This window comes from Hydra vulgaris, chromosome 10 (assembly GCF_038396675.1).
Source record: "Hydra vulgaris chromosome 10, alternate assembly HydraT2T_AEP".
In the NCBI taxonomy this organism is placed as follows: Eukaryota; Metazoa; Cnidaria; class Hydrozoa; order Anthoathecata; family Hydridae; genus Hydra; species Hydra vulgaris.
In genome coordinates, this window is record NC_088929.1 from 52,157,289 (window position 1) to 52,180,000 (window position 22,712).

The 22,712-nt window shown below is 29.1% G+C and overlaps 2 protein-coding genes and 1 long non-coding RNA gene across 3 annotated transcripts; 2 read left to right on the forward strand and 1 right to left on the reverse strand.

The window, feature by feature from the left end:
* Positions 1–4,709: 4,709 nt before the first annotated feature.
* On the reverse strand, positions 4,710–6,968 carry LOC136086457 (zinc finger MYM-type protein 1-like). The gene is made up of 5 exons (XM_065808754.1): positions 6,851–6,968; positions 6,563–6,689; positions 6,185–6,337; positions 5,725–5,902; positions 4,710–5,624 (listed from the first exon to the last, which is right to left on the reverse strand). Exons 1-5 carry the CDS (start codon positions 6,966–6,968, stop codon positions 4,710–4,712), a joined length of 1,491 nt encoding a protein of 496 aa, XP_065664826.1.
* Positions 6,969–8,047: 1,079 nt separating this feature from the next.
* On the forward strand, positions 8,048–9,886 carry LOC136086458 (jerky protein homolog-like). Its single transcript, XM_065808755.1, has one exon. It carries the CDS (start codon positions 8,048–8,050, stop codon positions 9,884–9,886), a length of 1,839 nt encoding a protein of 612 aa, XP_065664827.1.
* A 3,465-nt stretch (positions 9,887–13,351) lies between these two features.
* On the forward strand, positions 13,352–14,192 carry LOC136086042 (uncharacterized). Its single transcript, XR_010641345.1, has 3 exons — positions 13,352–13,447; positions 13,747–13,809; positions 13,895–14,192. It is a non-coding gene; the product is annotated as an uncharacterized LOC136086042 (long non-coding RNA).
* The last annotated feature ends 8,520 nt before the right edge of the window (positions 14,193–22,712 follow it).

The window sequence follows — 22,712 nt, forward strand, 5'->3', positions numbered from 1 at the left end:
TTTCCCTAAGATGTTCAGCTGATGTTACGGGAGCTTTAGTGAGTTTGCGGTCCAGTACAGTCCATATATTTTCGATTGGATTAAGGTCAGGTGATCTAACTGGCCACTGAAGTACCTTAATGTTGTTTTCTTGAAACCAAATAGTCACCGTTTTCGCCTTGTGACAAGGAGCGTTGTCTTGTTGAAACTGCCACTCCGACTTATTGCTAAAAAAGATGTCTCTAGTCGGGATTAAATGATTTTCAAGCGTTTCTATATATTTATGTTGATCCATACAATCAACGTATAAGTAGCAGAGACCTGGGCCGTCATAAGTGATGCAACCCCATATGCCTAAAGAACCTCCACCACCTTGTAGTCGCGGCACAATGAAGCGACTACGAAACTTCTCATTATAGTGTCTTCGGATAATCACTCTGTTCTTTCGGTTAATAACTGTAAAGTTTGATTCGTCACTAAATATTATTCTTTTTAGTTCATAATTAGTCATTTTTAAAATAGCTCTACAAAATTTGATACGTTTTAACCGATCAATTAGTTTAAGCAGTGGTTTTTTAGCAGCAATATAGCAACAAAGTTTTCGATCAATCAATCTTCTATTTACAGTTTGTCTTGAGATATGATTTTTTAGAGCCAAATTTACTTCTTGTGCAATCTCTTTGGCTGAGTATTTAGGGTTTTTTCTTGCAATTCTATAGATACTATTATCATCGGTGATACTTGTTATTCTTGGTCGTCCAGATCGGTTTTTGTCTGCAGTAGTGCCAGTTTTTTCAAATTTTTGAATTGTTCTGAGTACACATGAACGAGATACAGACTTTTTCAGAGTTCGAGCAATTTCAGAACTGTTGAAACCACCAAGGTGTAGTCCTACAATACGCTGTTTTATTTCAGAACTAATTGATTTTTTTCCCATCTTATTGGTCAAATTATGGACAAAATTTAAGCGAAAAATACCAAGTTTATTTCAAATGAGATAATACATAATATGTATATCTTAGAAGCTTTTGTACAGTTAAAAAATAAAAATGGATAGTTAAATTTACTTTTTAGTAAAAATTTGACGTCAAAAAGTAAAGAGCGGCAGTTAAAAGACAATAGAAGTGCAAGTGTGCTAAACTTATGAACTTTTTTACACCGCTTTAATTAGCGGTCTCTGTTTAAGTTAAAAATAGATGGTTAAATTAACGTAATTTTTTTTTCTATTTTTTTTTCTGTATAAGGTATGTTTTAATTAACTGTAAAAAAAAAAAAAACTGAAATGGCATAAGAAGTTTACCGCCTAAAAATTCAATTAAAAGAAGAAAAATGAAACTTAAATCTTATGTGTGCTAAATTTTTGAACAGCATTGTAGGTTAGAAATTTAGCTCATTTAAATTTATTGTATTTTGAGTGTGTTGGCTGTAATTTGAAAGTGCAAAATGGATAACTCTACCAAAATGGAAGTAATGTATTTTTATTGAATTTTTAAACAAGTGATAGTTATTAATTATAATATTAATCTTAATATAACTTAAACGAGACATAGAAGCTTTTAAGTATTAATTTGTTTATTTTAAAAGAGACAGAAGTTTTGATCAGAATTATTTTTTGAATTACTTGAAGTACTAAATTAGTTTGATTGAATTCATTTTCTATTAAAAAATTGCTTACACATTCCCTTTTTATTTTCAGTTTATCTATCCCAACTCCAGATCTCGTCGTATTTTGTCGATGATCGATAGTAATAGCAACAATATCGTAACTGATAGACTGAATAATGAGACTGACTGTATAGAAAACTGATAGACTGAATAATGACACTGACTATATAGAAAACCTTAATAACGAAATAGAATTAGCTATTATTACTTTGAGAAGTTCAGATATAAATGACGATGATAATTTTTTCCGTTCCGCAACAGTGCACTGTGCACAAAATATTTTTTCGAACACTGAAAATTTTAGTGTAAATGAATCTCTATCACAGTACTTTCAAGAAAAGGAAAATTTGGATAAGGACAACTGTAGTTCCTTTATACCACTGAAATTTGTTTAAGTAAAACAAATATTGAAGGTACAGAAAATTTTGTTATAACGGTTATTATGGACCAGATAATGAAAATGACTTGCCCAGTAGTTGTGTCATTCCTAGTGATACTAACAAGGAGTGTACTGAAGTAAAAGAAGAAGGACAAGTTGAGAAAGAAAGACTAAATAACGCAAGGAAAAGAAAACGAAGGGTAGATAAGAAGGATTGGGAAAGAGAAAAAAATAAAAGTAAAAGAGAAAAGAGACAGGAATATTATGGATTAAAAAAAAACGCAGAAGGAAAATGGGTAACTGATCAGATTTTAATCATTTCTGGAAAGAATTGAACTGGTGTCAGAGAAGTAATTACGTAGCTAATTTAGTCGATAGTGTTGCCCCAAAAAACAAAAAGAATCAAGTTAATGAAACATCACGCCGTTCAAATACGTTCTTTTGTTTCCTTAAAAAAGACGACGTTCGAGTTCGAGTGTGTACAAAAATGTTTATAAATACGCTATGTATAGGTAAATGGACTTTACATAACTGGGCTATGCATAAAGCAGACGTAAGTCCAACAAAGCCAGGCAAAATTATTAATAAGAAAGATCCAATGAAAAAAAAAGGTTTACATCAATTTTTTTCCCTTCTTCCAAAAAAGGAGCCCCCTATTGTCGAGCATCTTCAAGTAAATTATATCTAGAGCCTATCTGGCAAATTAAATTGGCATTATACAAAGAATATGCCAAGCATTGCAAAAACAGTGACCAACAAATTTTATCTTTCAAAGTGTTTTATGAAGAATTAGATAACAACAATTTGAGTTTTTTTCACCCTAAGAAAGATCAGTGTGATTTGTGTATACGATATAAGTGTAGCAATACTTCTGAGGAAGCGTATACTTCACATATTCAAAGCAAAATAAGAGCACGAGAAGAAAAACAGGTCGACTAGGATCACGCTGAACATGTATATACCCTAGTTCTGGAAGCGATATTGCTTAGTCCAATACTGAAAGTATCGAGCCTTTATTATAAGAAAAAGCTAATAGTTCACAATTACACTATCTTCATTTTAAAAACCAAAAATGACTATTGTTATTTGTGGCACTAAGGAGAAGGTGGAGTTAAATCCAATGAGTTTGCTTCTATTATGCATATTTTCCTTGAAACCAGGGCCGTATTTAAGATTTTGGCGCCCGTGGGCAACAAAATTTTAGAGCCTGCTCCACCACTTTGCTTATAATTAAATTCAAAACTAGTTGGTAAGTAATACTACTAATACTAATTATAGGGATTTGTGGTGTCTGTATTTAGTATTAAAATAAAATAAAATAAAAAAAAAAGCTAATGCAGTGGCCTGGTAAATATTATTAATATATTTTAAAAATGTAAAAAATAACAGAATAATATAGGTAATATACTAATAAAATATAAAATAAACATAAAATATATAACATATTATTAAATACATTTTAATATATAAAATAATTACTTCAGTTTTATTTTCTTGCTAGGTAAAAAATAACAGAATAATATAGGTAATATACTAATAAAATATAAAATAAACATAAAATATATAAGATCCTATCAAATACATTATAATATAAAAAATCATTACTTCATTTTTTTTTTTTCTTCCTTGTTTTGCCGCAAATGTTTTTATCACATCTGAGTAATTTAAGCTCTTTGTAAGAGTAGCTTCAATGTTAAGAACTGCAAGACTATTAAGTCTTTCTGAAGACATAGATGATCTTAAATAGTTTTTTATTCTACGGAGTGTAGAAAAAGACCTTTCGGTTGGACAGTTGGAGGCCAAATTACAAAGGAACATTCTTAAAGCTACATCCACATAAGGAAAAATTGTAACTAATTGTTTTTCTTTTATAAATTTACTCATATCTAATAGGGTTTTAGGAGGGTTGGTGGTTAATTTTAATACACTTTGAAAATGAACACATTCATTTTCAAAGGATTTATCTAGATCTTGTTTGTAGATTTCAATTTTTTTGCATCTTCCCGTATTTTTGAAGGGTCTAGTTCATATATTTTTAAAATAAAGCTGTATTTAAATATTATACTTTGAGTTTGTTTTTATTTAAGTTTTTAATTTTATTGTATTTTATAAAATTGAGTTGTTTTTTATTCTTTATCAGCTTGCTATTTGTTGATCAGCTAACTTGGTGTGTATCCATTGTTGTATTCAGGCCTGAAGTGATTTCAGCTATGCTCATGTTTGGGTTGCGTTTAGCAAGTATTTATTTCTGTCCCTTTCTGACATTTTTTTAAGAAAACCAGAGCGATATTTGTTATCAACTGTGCCAAACTCATTATAGTTTTTAAACATTGTTTTATCGTTGCATTCGCTGATCTCAAGCTGATGTTTGATTTCTCAATTGCTGAGACCATAAGCAATTTTCATAAGCAGATTTTCTTTTGTTGAGTTCGACTGTTAAATTGTCACATATGACATAAAATGTATTAATTTTAAAATTGTTTTGGCTATCAAATGTATGACCAGGATCATTGGATTCATCAAAATGTTTTTTTCGTTTTTTTTGTTTATTTTCAAATTCTGGAATTTTATTACAATCTATAAATTTTTCTTTTGCTTTTTTCACGCCAGCCCAATTTGTTTTCAAACTATGGCAAGCATCATCTCGACAGACCAACGAGTATCTGATAAACTCTTAAGAGTGGAATTATTGTATTTTTCTTAATAAGCTCCAGCGATAAGTTGAAGATGAGAAATAAACATATAGGTTTTGGATAAATGAAAAAAAATTGTTTGCTTCTTCGCAACAACTAGCAGCACACATTCCAATGAGGTTTAGCGAATGAGCGGAACAGGGAACAAAATCAACAAAGGAAATAACATCTTTAATTCTTGCTTGGACTCCGGAATATATGCCAGACATATTTTTGGCGTTATCATAAGACTGGCCCCTAAGAAAACAAACATTTAAGTTATATTTCTTCAATATAGAAAATATAGCGTCAGTTAACGACTCAGTCTTATGCCCAGCATCGTCAATGAACCCAATAAAACGTTCCACTGGTTCTCCATTTGGTAATACATACCTTATAATAAAAGAAAATTGGTCAATGTGAGTTATATCTGGGGTTGAATCAATACTAATTGAAAAGTATGTTGCCGCTTTGACTTCTTTAATTATTGTTTCTAGGACTTTTTCTAACATTATACTTATGAACTGTTCATAAGTATAAAAAGATAAATATGATGTATTTCCTTTACCAGGATTCCCATATTTACTAATATGCTGACACAAAAAAGGATCATATTCTGCAACTAATTCCATTGCCATAATAAAATTACCAATATTAGCAACAGAAGATCCATACTTTTCTTCAGCTCCCCTAAATGGTAATCCATAACTAGCTAATGACTTCACTACAGAACATACTCGAGTTAGCACATTAATCCAATAATTTGTCTCTATTTTTAATTGACGAGTAATTGTAGTGTCTATTCGGCCTAAATCAGTTGCCCGTTGTTTCATTTTGTATACACAAGTTTTATATCCTTCTGAGTTTTCATGTTTTATCAATTTTTCTGGATATTTCCAATTTGAAAATCCTTTTTTAGAAAAAACAGTCTGGTTTTCAAAAAAATAACAAGGGATACAATACACTGATCCATTTGTTTCTTAATTAGGATAAATAATCTCGTTGGCATGTCTTTCCATTGACTAATACAGTTTTAAACCAATCTTTATTTAAGTACCTATTAAAAGTCCAATGACCTCCGGATTTATGTACAATGAGATACTCTTTTTTGGAATGTATAAAATCTGCATTTATATTTTGGCTGAATCCATTTCTACAAATATAATCTCTTGTTTTCTCGTCTAAATTCCACAATTCTGGATCAGAACTAAAATTACCACAAATTAAAAAAAAAACAATAATTAATAATAATCAATATTTGCTATACCTATATGGCTATATGTTACAAATTTAAGTAATTTATTCTCTAATAATCTATTTAATTGATATTTATTTTTTTTAAACAACATTTATTGGTTAGGTTTAATTTTAAATTTTACTAATTTTACATAGGAGATTTACACAAGTCAACAAAGATAAATAACTAACATTTTCATACAAATTGTATATATTATAAAGAAATATTTAAAAATATTGTCAAATTACTCACCCTGGAATATCACTGGAATCTGGTTTATGTAAAACATCGATACCCAGATTAATATTTCCAGTCTTATTGAGTGATACTTGACTACTTGTTTTCTTGGACAATATAACAGACTCAATTTCACTAAGTGCCTCTTCATTTTCTTCATTGTTACTTCTAAAACGACAATAAAAATTTAAATTAATAAATACTTAAACAGATTCTTTTAATAGATCTCAGGCTAGTTTTTAAAACAATTAGGCACAATTGAAAATACTGGAATTTTAATTTATTTTTCATACAAGGTTGGTTCCAGTCAGCAATTATAAAATGCCAACATTATTTATAAATATGTAACTTATTATTATAAAGGAATATTTTAAAACATATAAAATTACTTACAATGGAACATCACTGGAACCTGCTTTATGTAAATCATTAATATTTCTAGTGTTGTTGTGTGATACTTGACTACTTGTTTTCTTAGACAATACAACAGACTCAATTTCACTTGGTGATCCTTCATTTTCTTAATTTTTTTTTAAACCAACAAAGTGTATAATGAAGTTATTGTATTAATGTAATTTTAAATAAATTAATATTAATTATTTTAAAAATGTATTAAATGTAACTAGAGAGCTAGATTATAAAACATAAAATTAATAACCGACAGTTGCTAAAAACACTTACCTTTTATTTCTTGTTTTGAAAAAAAATCAAATATTTTTGGAAGTTTTGAACTATTATTTTCAATTTTCAATTTTCTTTTTTTGTTTGCGGCTTCGCTAAGTTTTTTTTTTTGATTCATTATATATCAATAATAAATATATTAATTATAACTATATAAGTATAATATATTTTACCGTGACCGTGCTCGCCGCTATACTCATCTATGACGGAGGCCGAAATAATATTCCGCAGATTGGGAAACAAATAACAATTTACAATATTGTACAATTGTCAATTACCTAATATTTAGTATTTTGTCTTATAATATTATATTTTAATATTAATATAATTTATAATTTATCCAAAAACTTTTTATAGTCTCCGTAAAAATTTTTGTGCCCCCTTGACATATTCCAGGAGGGGCTATTGCCCCTCCGAACCACCCCTTAAATACGGCCCTGCTTGAAACCAAAGCAAACGTGTTCCCTGGTGAAGAAGCATTTTATATAGTGATGGATGAACTATCAAAATCGCAATTCACTGATTACAAATTCTCTATTACATCTATCCCAGATAAAAAGATTACTATCACCCAAAAATTTTTGGTATCCCAACACACATAAATGGAATGCGACAGCATGCATTCGGCTATTGAAAGAAGCATTCGAAATAGGGATATGTACACACCCAGTAGGCACGCAACGTTTTATTCACGTTTCAATCACGTGTATTTTAGGTGACTTCGTCCAGGTTACTATTTTACGTGAAAGTCACGTGAAAGTTACGTGCCAAAATACATGTTTTTTTTTTTATAAGCATAACGCTTATAAGCATATAGAGGCTCAGATTTGGGAAAAAAATAAGCATATGTAAGCATATTCCTGAGCCTTGATAAACTATTTAAAAAATTAGAATTTTATTTAGTTAAAGATTTTAAATATATTTCTAAATTTAAACCAACAAAAACAACAAAAATCGAAGTTTATGTTTTGCAATGCAATGACTTAATGAAGTAATGAAGTCATTGTATTGCAAAACCTAAACCTCAATACTTGAACATAAAAACATAAAGTTTAGAAGTCGCTCTGAAGTGTTTTATTTCTCTCTTTTTTTTTCTCTCTCTCTCGCTTTTAATGTGTAGTTTATTTAATACCTTATTTAAAATGTTTATTTTATTTTTAAGTTTTATTTTCAGATACTGATAAAATAATAATAATAATGTCAAAGATAATAAAGAGAAAGCAGCCTACATTGGCAGCGTTTGGTTTCACAAAAAATGTTATGCACAGAGGAGAAATGAGTGCAATCCGATTGCCGTTAGAAGCTGTTGAAACTAGTGTTGAATGCAAACATTGCAAAAAATTATTTAAAAGCCAACAAGGACTAGCTTTTCATGTTAAAGTTATTCACGGAATTAGCAAACAAGATTGTAAACATTCACAATCACAAGTTCTTCAAAGAAACGAAGAACTTATCACTCTAGCAGTGAAAGATGTGCTCAATAATATAGTCAACAAAGTTGTTAGTGAAATGAAAAAAAGTGAAGAGTCTCGCCAATTAGCTGGTAAGAAACGCCACCAATATACTGCTGCCTTTAAAGCAGAAGCAATTAACGCCTATGGTTATGAGGCAAATCAAGAAACTATAGCAGAGTCGTTTGGTGTAACACAAAGTCAGATTTCGCGATGGCTTAAAAAAAAAGAAACTATTATTAAAGATGCCGAATCATCCTATCGCAGATTGTTTCTGAAGGGAAGACGTTCCACAAAATATCTTGAACTGTACGAAGCTATTTACAATGAATTTTTACAAGCCAGATCGAAAGGTCATATTGTAAACTTTTCCTGGCTTTGGAGTAAAGCTAGAAATATACAATTAAACATTGATCCAAACGTGGAAATAAAACTTCATGTTATAGTTCGATTTTTACAAAAAAAAGAGTTAAAAATGAGATCGAAACAAAGAAACAAAAGGAAACATAAGAAAGAAATGGAACCATTATTACAGAAATGGCATGCCACATTCAGAGAAAAGTGTATCAGAACAGGTTCTAAAGATCCAAGTTACGACAAAAAATGGGGACGGTACCAACCTGGACAAAGGCTCAATGTTGACCAGAGCCCACTTCCCTTTGTTGTTCATGGTAAGAAAACTTATGAGTATGTACCCAAGGGTCAAGGTGCAACACATAATACATGGATCTCACAACCCGGCTCAGGATTGGAAAAAAGGCAATGTTCCCTTCAAATTATGTTTCGCCCAGAAGGAGAGCAACCAAAGCTAGCCATCATTTTTAGAGGTCAAGGAAAACGCATTTCAAAAGACGAAAAGTTAGCATGGCACAAAGATATTCACGTTTACTTCCAGCAAAATGCTTGGTTAGACCAAAACGTCTGTAAGCACTGGTGTGATAAAACACTTCTTCCATTTGTAAAAGAACAAAAGCTTGATAAATTTGTTCTTTTGCTGGACAACTTGAAGGGACAGATGCAGGAGGATTTTAAAGATGCTGTGGCTGCTGCTAAAGGACTTCTCTGGTACGGTCTACCAAGTGCCACTGACCTTTGGCAACCAGTTGACGCAGGATATGCTGCCACTCTGAAAAGACTTATTACCATTGAACATCAAAAATGGCTCGATAGAGATAATCATTCTGATAGATGGTTCAGTAATGAAATGCCCTACACTGCAAAAGAGAGACGAATTTTGATTACACATTGGGCAGGGGAAGCATGGAAAGCTTTAAACACTTCAAAGTATGACAAGCAAAGGAAGAAATGTTGGACGATGACTGGATGTTTAATGACTTCTGATGGCTCAGAAGATTCGCTAGTTAAACCAGAGGGCCTTGATTGTTATAAAGTTCCCCCACCATCCATCATTGATCCTGGAAGTGATCAACCCATAGGAAATCAGGGTGATATTCAACCAGTGGAGGTAGATGATGCTATAAATGAAAGTGCCAACGAAATTCTTCCAGATGACACCTTTATTGGTCCGGACGAGAAGGAATGCGAAGTTCATATCTTTGATTTTATTGATAACATTTGTATATAGTATATATGTTTTATTTTTTATTATCATACTATAACATTAATTCAGCTACATTAAAACCAAAGCAAATACAGAGCATAAGTCAACTTTTTATTTTTCTTATACCCATTAACCTTAAGTAACGCGTACACTTTAAGAAAGTATTGAAATAAGCATATTTTATTAGAAATATGCTTAAGCTTTAGCATATTTTTGAGCCTCTTTTAACTTTTTGCTTAAGCATACCCGAGCCTGTTTCAAAAATTTCATATGCTTATAAAAAAAAAAACATGTATCTCGTCTTTCGGAACTTTTTTTATTCTCAAAAAAAACTGGCATAAGAAATGTGAAATCATATTTTTTTATTATATTATGTTATGTATCAATTAAAATTAATTTATACGTAAAATTGCTGTCATTAGGTTAACCTAATTTCAGCATGTTTTCCACCGATTGCACCCTCTAACATCGTGTGCAATTTCTGTCCGCTTTTCTTTATGCTATCTTTCTAACCCGACTTCTTCTATCTTTCATTCTAACATATCTTCGTTCTTCCAAAACTCACTCTACTCTTGGCCGTAGAGCGGTAATGACGCTCCCCTACTAGGGGCTGAACATGTCTCTGCGTGCCATGGTATAGTGGTCTCCGTATGGCAATTAGCTGGAGGAGAATAAACCACCATACCATATTTTTTATTATATTAATTATTTTTTTATAGTATAGTTTTTGTATTCATTATATTAGTTATAATTATTTACTTCTATGATAGTATAATTAATTTTTATTGTAGTATTATCGTAATTAAAAAAAAAATTGGTCTATATAATATCTTTTAACGCAATGCATTTAAAACAGAACTAAAAAGAGCAATATATTTTAAGTTGTAATATCTAATATCTAAATTATATCAAATTAAGTTAAATAAATTAGTACCCTATTTGCCGTCCCTATTTGCCACACAAATAAGATTAAACTCAAATACAAGGTATGCTTTTTTTCTACTTTATGATATAATATTTTAGACTCGCGAATTTGTCCATTTTGCTTACTTAATTTAGTACGAAATAAGTTATGTTATAACGAATTTAATATTAAATTAAGTAAGCTACATGGACAAATTATAAGTTCTAGCAGAACTTATTCTTGATTTTTGAGCAATAATAATGTCTCTAGAACTTCTGCATACATTATTACTCAAGAGTCGTTTAGATAAAAACCCAAAATAGATTTTCTTTCTTTATTTGGTTTTTATCAACAAGGTTAAAGAATTTTTCCAAGATAATATCAATAAATAAATGTGTTATGTTATTTATTATTGATATATGTATATATTATTATTAAATACTTTATCTTTTTATAATATATGACATCTTGATCTCGTGCTTTACTTGTTAAAAAGGGTTAATACTTATTTATTTCCTTTTTTTATATTATTTAAATATTATATGATTAATATATATATATTCGAGTTATATGAAATTATTATTATATATATTATATCACTTTTATTACTATTGTTATTATGTACAATATAAAACAGGTTATTAACGCGGATTTGTTCGATGTTTTCCCCACAAAAAGATGATTATGATGCTATTGTATTTGAAACTGCATTTTACTTATCTTTCAATGTTGACGACCTTCCAATATGTAAAGCAAGTTTCTCTCAAGTATAGCATTGCTTTTTTAAAAATTGTTTAATGATTTAGATCAAAGAAATAGCACCAGAACATCTTGTTGCCAAAACAGTTAGTGACTCACCATGTAAGATTTGTGTTAAAAATTTGTGATTTAAGATGATTATTTAATATTCATATTATTATTTAAGTTTTTATTTGTTTCTTTTGAGCTAAATTTGGTGTTGTAAGCTATTATTGGAGAAAATATCGACTTATTCATTAGATAAAGTTTGATGCCTGCTCTTACCCCATTTCCTTCTTCATGTTTCAATCATGTATATTTTAGGTGACCTTGTCCAGGTGACAATTTTACTTGATTAAAATGTGAATGTTACGTTGCCAAAATATTGTGTATTTTGGAACTTTTTTTATTCATAATAAAAACCTGTGATTAGAAACTTGGAAAGATATTCTTTATTTACTATTTTTTTATAATTTAGTTTCAGGGATTATCTTATTCGGGATATACCCGGAATACCAGATATTATTCTGAAATTTATCTATTTATTTTCCAAATATCCGAAATGTTTTCCATACATACAACTTATATTGCAAGTTCCATACATACAACTTTTATTACAACATATAACAAGTATATATTATTCATCTATTTGTTATTATGTTGTTTTAGTCATCATTCATACAAAAATTAGGAAAAGTTTTTAAAAAGTTGAGAAACAACTTGGCTGAATGCAAAATTAAAGGGAAAATGAGGGGGGAAATATTCTGAATTTTTTCAGGATATTTTCCGTAAACAATTTTCCGGATATTTTAAATATAATGATTACATGAAATATGTAGTTTATATATTCATTATTGTAATTACTTTTAAATTTTACTTTTATAATAATGTAATTATTTTGCATTGTAATTTTATAATAATTAATTTAAAAAGTAGGGCGTAAGATATTTTATAACGTCGCAATGCATTTTTGACAAGAACAAAATGTCACATATATAATATTTTATCCAAACATATTATCTTATAACTAAGTTTTATCAATTTAGGTTTAATAAATATATTATAAAGCTTAGTTCAAAATTGTGTAACGTTATGGCAGATAATTCTCATATTGCAACACACAAAAGATCAAACCCTACTACAAGGTATACTTTCTACCATATTGTATATTATTTTAGACTGTCAAATTTGTCAATGTAATTAATTTGATAATAAATAAGTTATTATAACTTATTTAATATTAAATTTATTTAGCTACATGACAAATAATAAGTTCTGCATAAAATATTATTGACTAGGAAGACCCAATGGTATTGTTATGTTATTGCCTAGGAATATCATTCTGTAGTAAGACCCAATAACCTTTTAACTTATAAAGTTTGAGAAATTTCACTTTTCCCTCTCTTTGTCTTCTTTGTGATCGCACTCTGTAGCAAGAATTTGATTTAATTCATATCTTGTTGGTGAATGCAACTTGATTCTGAGTTGAATTTTCAGCACTCTGTATTTATTGGTGACCTAATTTGACAATACTTTATTATACATATTTTTAGTTTTATACTTAATATATTATATATAATTAGGGGTAGACCAGGCTCCTTAGCTGTGGTGAATGTTTCCACAGCAAAAGGAGCCTCAAGGTGAAAATCTGACCATGGATAAGGAAAATCATGATATAAAATCCCCACTATAATGCTTTGTGGTTATGTGATAACTATTACATTTTTATAAATTGTTTTAATTTTTGTGTGCATTCTAAAATGACATTTAATGCTGTTCAAAACTTTGTAGATTACTCATTTAAAGCAACTTTGTGGGCTGTCACCTTTGCATCTAGTGAGTTGAACAAGTTAATGCAGAAACAGATGCAAATATAAAAAGATGGAAAACAAAGAAAACAAATTATCATGTTATCACATAGTACACAGATGTTATCACATAAGGTGAGTACAGGTCTTTTTCTAATCACGCCCATCAGTTATTAACTTTATATAGATATAGATATAGATAAATCTATAGATAGATATTAGATATATATAGATAAAAAATATTTTTTTAAACTTGTATTTTTTATTATGTACTTCTTTTTTTATAATCATCTGTCGACTTTTTTGTTACATCTTTTTTTATTAAATACTTATTTACTTTTTTAGCAATTAGAGTATAAAATTAGAAGGCAAATGACTTTTATTTTTTTACACTGTATGTAGTATTGTTTTCTTAAAATTATTTAATGATTTAGATAAAAGAAAACAAATAACACACTAGAAAATCTTGTTGCCAAAAGTAGCTAGCAACTCTCAAAGTAAGGTTTGTTTTAAAAGTTTGTGATTTAAGATAATTATTAAATAATCATATTATTATTTAAAATTTTATTCGTTTCTTTTCAGCTAAATCTGATTCATTAGATAAAGTTTGATGCGTGCTCTTATAGAAGAAAATATCTACTGATTCGTTAGATTATGTTTGAAGCGTGCTTTTATGGGAGAATAGATATATAAGTTTGAAGCGTGCTCTTCGTAAGTTGCAGATCTACGACTTCGTACTTATTACTTATTGGATATAAGGAGGATATTTTAACAAAAGTGCAGCTTTTATTACAAATTAAAAATTTTTATTTCAAGAACTAATATACTGACTAATAAAACCATGTATTTTAATACGTATTAAATATTTCCTCGACAATAATTTTTTTTTCTTTACACGAATCCCAACACTTATAATTGTAATTATAAAGCATAATTATTGCTTAAATATTACGTGCCAAAATTAACGTAAAAAGCACGTCTTTTGGACAGTTTATGGGGACCAAAAAGTCACCTAAATATCACGTGCCAAAAGTAACGTGAAAAACACGTCCATAAATCACGTGAATTGGTCATTTCATGGGGACCAAAAAGTCACCTAAATATCACGTGCCAAAAGTAACGTGAAAAACACGTCCATAAATCACGTGAATTGGTCATTTCATGGGGACCTAAAAGTCACCTAATTGTCACGTGCCAAAATAACGTGAAATTCACGTTTTTGTCACGTCGCTGTGCCTACTGGGCACCTACTTGTTATTTGTCTGCATTTAAAAGAGTGAGAACAAAACCTAAACTTTATGAAGTTGAGTATCTGGGACATATTTCCTTAAAAGACTTTTCAAACTGACGATATTACACATCAATTCGTCTAGGCTATAAAGTTGGTGATCCAGCTGTAACGGATTTACGTGCCATTCACTATTGACCAGATGGCTAAATATATAATAAATTAGATTTTGATAATGACTGGAAGTGTTTAGAAAAGCGCAGTACAAGAAACAAAGCTGTCGTAAATGCTACAATAACGCCTTTATATAAGTTACCTAGGCCCATTAAAAAAAGCAAATATGCAGGAAATAAAAAGTTTAATTCCTTTAGATTATCATACTTTCAATGAAAACTTACGAATTGAAGATTAATAAATTTTTACATAAAATAAAAAAATGCAATTTAGTCTAAATTTTAACTAAATATTTACTTAAGTACTACGTTATTTTTTAATTTAATTAAACTTTTTAGTTGCATTTATGTATTTTTTGTGTATATAGTTTTTTATTAATTTACAAAAATTCAACATATTAAATTAACTTTTACAAGATTAAGTTACCTTAAGATAACTTAATCTTGTAAAAGTTAATTTAATATGTTGAATTTTTGTGAATTAATAAAAAAATTTTAAACCTACTATGTCTTAATAATTGCACAAAAAAACTGTGTAAAACCTTCAAAGTCTTTTTTTAGGCTATTTAATCCATTAAATTGCAAGAAAAATTAATATTTGTGTATTAATTATTAGTAATTACACTTATTAATGAAACTCAATTTAAAAACAGCATTTGACGTCAAAGTTTTTTTACAAATAAGTTATTATTTAACGAGCCGATGACACCTGGGAAGAAGAGACGGAAGGGAGGGGGCTTAAGCCGCCTTTTTTTTTAAAGGACCTTTTTTTTTTATATAAAGAAAAATTTAGATATGCAGGACATTTTTTACAAATTGATGATAGTTCCCCCTCCCCACCTCCCCACTTCGAAACCCGTATCGTCGGCCCTGTTTAACAAAGCTTGCATATTAATAAAAATATTTTCAAATACATGAGACATTCCTAATAACGTAAAATGCATTTATATTTCGCAAAAGTTTGTATTTCATGTGTAATAAAACATTTACTGAAAGAAGTTAGCAAACCAAAAATGTTTTTTTAATGTCGGTTTAATTTGTAAGTTTATTTCAAAAAATGACGCTAAGAATAACAACCCGCATAGAATTTCATTGGCGGCGCCTTTAATATAAAACAATGCGTTAAACGTCTATCTATTTATACGTCCTTGATGAAACCGTTTATAATATTTTTTCCACCTCCATTGAGCCGTGAACCGGGTAACTTCTAACATTTTTCTTGTTCACTTTAGGTAATACTTTGGCTACAGACAACAAATTAGATATTTCTCAAGTGATATTAATTTATCAGATATTGTTTGATAAGCTTTTATGGCACTTCCATACACTCAAACAACAAGCTTTTTTATATCGTTTTTTTTTCAAAATAGTGATCGAACATTTTATATGCACTAACAACTGTACTATGATCTTGACTCCATTGTCATTTGTGGAGATTAGAAGATTTGAAATTCGTTTAACTGCTTCTTTTGGATCCATGTAGGCACTAATCCTTTTTGTCTTAGCACATTGGTATATTTTTTTCCAGAGGAAACAAAAGGATGTATAGTTACGCATTTTCTTTTTTCTTTTTTCATCTTTTGACAACTTTCTTCTCTCCCCGCATAAACTGAACCGTTTGGAGTACCATCAACTCCATAGTCTACAAACTGACTTCCATCATGATTGTAAAGTCTAGTGGTATCAATATCCCTACGATACACCTGCTTTTAATTGATTTGCATCAATGAAAATACTGCTTTTTAAAAGTTCTTCAGCTAACCTGTTTAGATGATTACATGTCATGCCTTTTATGCAGTTAAGGGTACAATTTATAGATACAGTTCCTTGTCACTTTTTTGTAATGCATTTTGATACTTTGCATCCCAACGCTTCTAAAAAGACTTACTAGGTTTCTTTATTTAGAGTGCTCGTTGATCATTTGGTGAAAGATAAGTAATTTAGCGTCCACGGAGGTTTCTACATGCTTGCTTTCTTACTCCCAAAACATTCAACATTGACTTTTTTAACTCTGATTTGTTTAAACCATGGAGGCATCTAAATAAATTTGAGAAATTTCAATACCAAAAAACTAAACACTACACGTTTAATCATTTTAATGCAATAACCATATAAAATAAAGATTTTATTTCTTTTAACTTGAACAGTTTGTAAGAAAATAGTTTTATTTCTCAATCATGTGTATTATCTATTCTTGTTTTTTATAACAGACTAACGACTCTTCCTCGTCTTTAGTAAAAATTGAGCAATATTCCTTCTTTTTCCAAATTTAAATGATACCATCAAGTCGTTGGTTGATTGTCTTAGATTTTCAACAAATGGAAATTTTTCTGATTTGATCGCGGCCCATCCACGTTTACTACTGATTTGACACCACTCAACTGCTTTCTTTAAGTTCTTATTTTTCATCTTTATGACATCTTTTAGAAAATTGCATCTTGATTTGTTAGTTGACTTAATGATTAAAAGAGTTTTTTTCCCATTTCTTATTTATTCACAACTCAAAAGAAAAATCTAAACACGCTTTCGTACTCACACTTTAGTTAACATACTTTAATTCTTAAAGCAAATAAAGTGTGTTTTGAAGGAGGCTTGGGGGTAGAACAATAAAAAAATATACTACAGGCAAAATTTTCATTCAGTAACGTCGTGAAGAAATCAAATTAAAAAATTTTTTTTTATTAAGTTTCATTCATCTAGCATTTTAAGGTTCCTAAACCTAGCATTTTGTAGTGAAATACAAAAAAGTAAAAAATGGTAAGTGAACCAAACATTTAAAAATATACTCAGCTGGGAAAATAATGCTTTTATGCAGAAACTTATGATATTCTGACTAAATGGTACACCCAAAAAATTTAATATGGTACTACCAAAATATTTAAACTTTTTGGGATTTTTACAGGAGTATTTTGTCAACTCTTTAAATAATAATTTAAGTAATAATAAAATAAATGGCTTCCCTAATATTTTGTCTTAACCAGGATCTTAACACCTAGCATTCTGAGGTCCTTTTACCTGCAGTATAAAACTTACGTAAGCATATTATATTCTATTGAAATTATGATGAAACAGCAGGTAAAAAATGCGTATTTAACTGCAAGCCATAGACCAATTACTAAAATTAAATTGCTTATTCGTGTTTTGTATAAAATTTTAAACCACCCATCTATTAAGATCCCAGTTCCCCCAGTCCCCCGTCCTGTTTATTAGGTTTGAAACTAATCACCCCTCCCCTATTATTTTAATCTCACCCTCTCCCTTGTTATAAGCACCCAAGAGTACAAAAATTCTTTATGTTAAATTTAAAAAAATCTGGCCAAAGATATTTAATGAAGTAAGTAAACTTAAAAACTGTCAATCTTTATTTGGAGCACTCTAACTTCTGGTTCAATATTAATGTAAGAGGTAAAGAAACCCTAACATACTTGACTTATGCAATTAATAAAAAAAATATTTGCTAGAGGTGATTACCGCAATTTAATCAAGTTGAGTATATTCTTCCTTAGCGGTGTTATTAAGAACTTTTGATTCTCAAAGCCAAGACCAATGTATAAAGCAAGATGGCTGACGCACTATTAAATTTTGACAAAGCAGATGACTAAAGTTACACACAAGATACTTGCAGTGGATGGGGAGACAATGTTTATTAATACTAGCTTCTTCATGAGTGTAATGTATGCCCCATGGTTCTTAAAGAGTAGAATAGCAACCTCTGCTCCAAAATGCGACTTACAGTCTTATCGATTTTAGGAAATGCGATTTTGAGTCGACTCTTATGATCTGAAAAAAATTATTTGCTCTAAAAAATATAAAGATCATGAAAGTGCTTTAATAAAAAGCTCAAATTATCACTAAGGTCTTAATAAAAGAATGGTTGGGATTTTTTCCCATATCTACTTTAACTTTTATTTATCGTAGACCTTTTATTTATCGTATACAAAACCTCGTAAAAGACTTTTATTTATCGTATACAAAATCTCGTAAAAAACTTTTGTTTATCGTGTACAAAACCTCGTAAATCCAAACTAATATTTTTTACAGAACACGAATAAAAATTTTTTATTTTAGTATGACTTTTGGTCAAATGCGCATTTATAACAGATGGTTTATCATAATTTTAATAGGATTTAATATGCTTACATTAGTTTTTTGCTAGTTGAGGATTTTTTCGACAAATCGAAATATATGTTTATTAAACTTTAAAGCCGGTTTACACTGATTTATTTTTAAGTTTTGAGATATTTTTATGTTGATAAACGGGGAGAGGTAGGGGTCCCTAAAAATCTTAAAATGCTTTGGGCGGATGGGAAAAAATTTCCGAAAATCAACAAACGTCCCCTCCCGTGTATTAGGCACGTCGGAGTACCAGTCATTAATCTGTCTAACAACGCAAAGGTAGAAATAATGAGTTTGCTCATCAATGTTAAAACAAAGATGTTCAGACAAGGTCCATTCAATAACTTTTTTGATTTAGATAGTAACATGACTTTTACTAACTTGATGGCCTAAAAAGCTGGATCCTTTTTGACATTGTTGGAGTCTCTAAAGACGGTGATAACATATGAGATACGGTGATAATATATGCAAATAGTGACTGCGCCTAAAGAAATTTTCGCTTCGTTCATGATTACAAGCAAGTAAATTTTGAAATATCAAATCTTTTAAATCTTTGCGCATTAGGTAAAATGTGATGCTTGAAGCAAGAGATCAGTAAAATTACAAAATGAAAATTTTTCAGATTGATATTGTGTGTCTCTAAAAAATGATTTTTAATTGATAGCCTGACTTTAATTAACTTTTTATCAAATAAAAAATTTCTGATACCATCAAGTTTTTAATAACTTTTCACCGTCAGTATAACATCAATTATTAATAAACTTTTGCTATCAATGTAGGCTTTTTGTAATAAGGATTTCCATATAAAGCAAAAATTGAAAAAATCAATCTTGACTTAACTCGGAAACTTAATATATGATCATTTTCATATAAGTGATTTCTAAATATAGTGTTTGTGGATTTTGGCTTTGTTGCTATATGACATGATTTTATTATAATATGACATCGATAGCGTAGTGTATATTTATGTAAAGCCATATTTGGGTTTTGGTTTAAAATGCCGAAAATGTTTCAAGTTTACAAATGAACTAGAAAAAGATAACCCATTTATAAAAAAACTTTGTGGAGGACAACAAAGTGATATATCAGCAATTTTTTAGAGTTTTCTGTTGCTCATAGAGGACATATCATCAAAAACCATTCAAGTTTATCAAACACTAAGTTAAATAGTCTCTGCTGCCGAATGTTTTTCATCTATTAATGGATTTTTAAAACTTGAAATTTTTTTTTCTAATGACACATCAAATAGAAAAGAAGTAAAACTTCTTTTCTATTTGATAAAGTAAAATCTCCAGTTGTTGGTTTTACCACTGGGAAGTATCCATGTAAAATTTTACCACTGGGAAGTATTTATGTAAAATTTTACCACTGGGAAGTATTCATTTAAAACACAAGTTTTGGTTTTTGATATAGTTATAATATTGACACTGTTTTAGTTTTTAAAAAATGTGTGTACACCTAAAGTGCAATGGTAGCACATTGTGAACGAAATAACATTGAACAGGCAAAAATAACGTTTATAACAGGCTCAAACAAGTGTTTTGTGTTTATATTTTTGGCAATAAAATTGAAATTTTTTATGAAAATGTATAAGTATTTTTATATCTACACGGTTTGAGTAACTGAGTCAAAAACTAAATTAAAGTAATTCCGCAAATTTGTAAAAAATAGGAAAATAATTCAGCATGGAAGTACTAGAATTTTTTCTCTCCAGTTGAAAAAATTATGATTATATTTAAAGCATTGAAATTTTCAAGACACTGAAGTTATATCCTCAAAAAAACTATCTATGTGCCTTGCAAATATTTTTTGAAAGTGAAACACGTTATATTTCTTGTTTTCACATAGACAGCTGAATAATTTTATAAAAACGAAATTAGTTATAGAAAAAAGTCAAGCAATTGCAACAACTAAAAAATTAAAATCTAATGTTTAGGAAAGGTCGAATAGTAGTTTTGTTCCACAAGAAGAAAAGTTGTCCAGAAAACATAGTAGCCACAGTAGATTAACACATTTATGTGGTTAAATCCTTTTATATATAATGTATTTTTATATTGAGCTGTGGGATATCAATTTTGGTGATGCTGAAATAATCGCATGAGTTGGACTTGATCACGTAGTAAAAAGGGAGGATATTGAACGATTTGCTAAAGCTAAATAAAAAAACAATAGTTCAGATAATCAACAGATTATTAATGTTGGCAGTCTTTAAGATGTCAAGTGCAAAAACGTTTTTCGCATCATAAAAAGAAAAGTGGAATTCATTGAAGATCTAAATAGTCTATATTGACAAATGGGTCAAAGTATTTGAGTCTTTTTAAGAAAAAGACATTGATGTACCCAAAATCAGGTAAAGATTGTTTTATACATTATGTGTCTGCCAGGAGCATCTGCATCTGTAGAATATATTTTTTCTATCATTAAAAACATTTGTTGAGATGACGAAGGTGTTTTGGAGAAGTCAATAATACGGCATTAATATACTGCAAATTAAACTTTCTTATTAAGCGCTCACACTTTTAATGAGAAAATTTAAAAATTTATATAACTTGCTTGAAAGTATAGATTTTATAGAGAAGTATAGCTGGTATAATAACAGGTAATAAATTTTTTTTGTCAAACTTGAAAAATACAAAAAAAAATTGTGGTTATGTTTCTTTTCCCTAGATAAGTTTTCCCTAGATTATTTTCCCATGCATAGGGAAAGCATAAAAAATATATATTAAGCTGATTTTTATAAATATAATTTCAAAAGCTACGATTATAGTCATCAACAAATTATGACTTGTCGTTATATTGTCGTTATATTTACTATGTGTATATCGACTATCGACAGGTTATAAAAATATTGTCGCATTATGCAACAGAATTTTAATGCAAATCAATTTTTAAAATTTTTGCGCTGTTAAATAAAACACTCGTTTGTTTATTAACAGTGTTGTTTCACGTTTTATTTACAATCATTATCCATCCAGTTCCTGCCTATCCCAGGCCGGTACTGTAAATATACAAGCCATCAAAAAAAAAAAAAAAAAAATTACGTTGTTGAGCAAACAATGCGTTTTTCTTATAGCATTTCTCATTTTGATTTCAAATATGCAACTCATTTTTCACCATCACGTCAAGTTGTAAAAATATTTGGGTTCAAACATATGGGGTAAAACCCTTAATATTGTCAACGAAAAAAAGTTAAAAATAATAATAATAATAATAAAAGGCGTATTTTCATAGAGATTTTAAAAGCAATATTCGTTTGTAATAAAAATAAACACTTTTCATATTTTTGCTGAGAAATATTTTGTTAAAATTGTTTTAAGAGTCTTTAGAATTTTTTACAATATTTTTACCAAAATATTGTAAAAAAAATGAAGGTTACTTCCTTTTGAGACCCAGGTTGACATACTTTTGAACAATTTTTTTTTGACAATATTAGAGATTTTACCCCAAATGTTAAAGATTTGAACCCAAATATTTTACAATTTGACGTGATGGTGAAAAATGATTTGCATAATTGAAATCAAAATGAGAAATGCTATAAGAAAAAGGAATTTTTTGCTTGGTAACAAAAAAAAAGTTTCTTTTTTTTGACCTGCGATATTTATTATGGAAAAAGCTGTTAAAATTCACCATAAAACGGTTATCCTCGCAAAATTTAATAACCCTAGTTTGTTTTTAGTACCGGTTGTCAACCAAGTTAACTAAATATATTTACAGTATTGTGAAAAAGTTAAGAACCACAAAAAAAAACAAATCATAATTTATTTTTATTTTTAAATTTTTTTTTAACCGAATATATTTTTCTGGTAAAAAGAATAATAATAATAAATTTTAGAAAATAGACAAACAAAATAAAAAATAATAATAGTGATAAAAACTTTTAAAC

Excerpts from the sequence above, each read along its gene's own strand:
- LOC136086457 (XM_065808754.1), bottom strand. The coding sequence starts at position 6,968 with ATGAATCAAAAAAAAAAACTTAGCGAAGCCGCAAACAAAAAAAGAAAA. Across the intron at positions 6,690-6,850 it reads TTCAAAACAAGAAATAAAAG|AAAATGAAGGATCACCAAGT; the intron begins GTAAGTGTTTTT and ends AAAAAAATTAAG. Across the intron at positions 5,903-6,184 it reads GATTCCAGTGATATTCCAGG|TTCTGATCCAGAATTGTGGA; the intron begins GTGAGTAATTTG and ends TGGTAATTTTAG.
- LOC136086458 (XM_065808755.1), top strand. The coding sequence starts at position 8,048 with ATGTCAAAGATAATAAAGAGAAAGCAGCCTACATTGGCAGCGTTTGGT.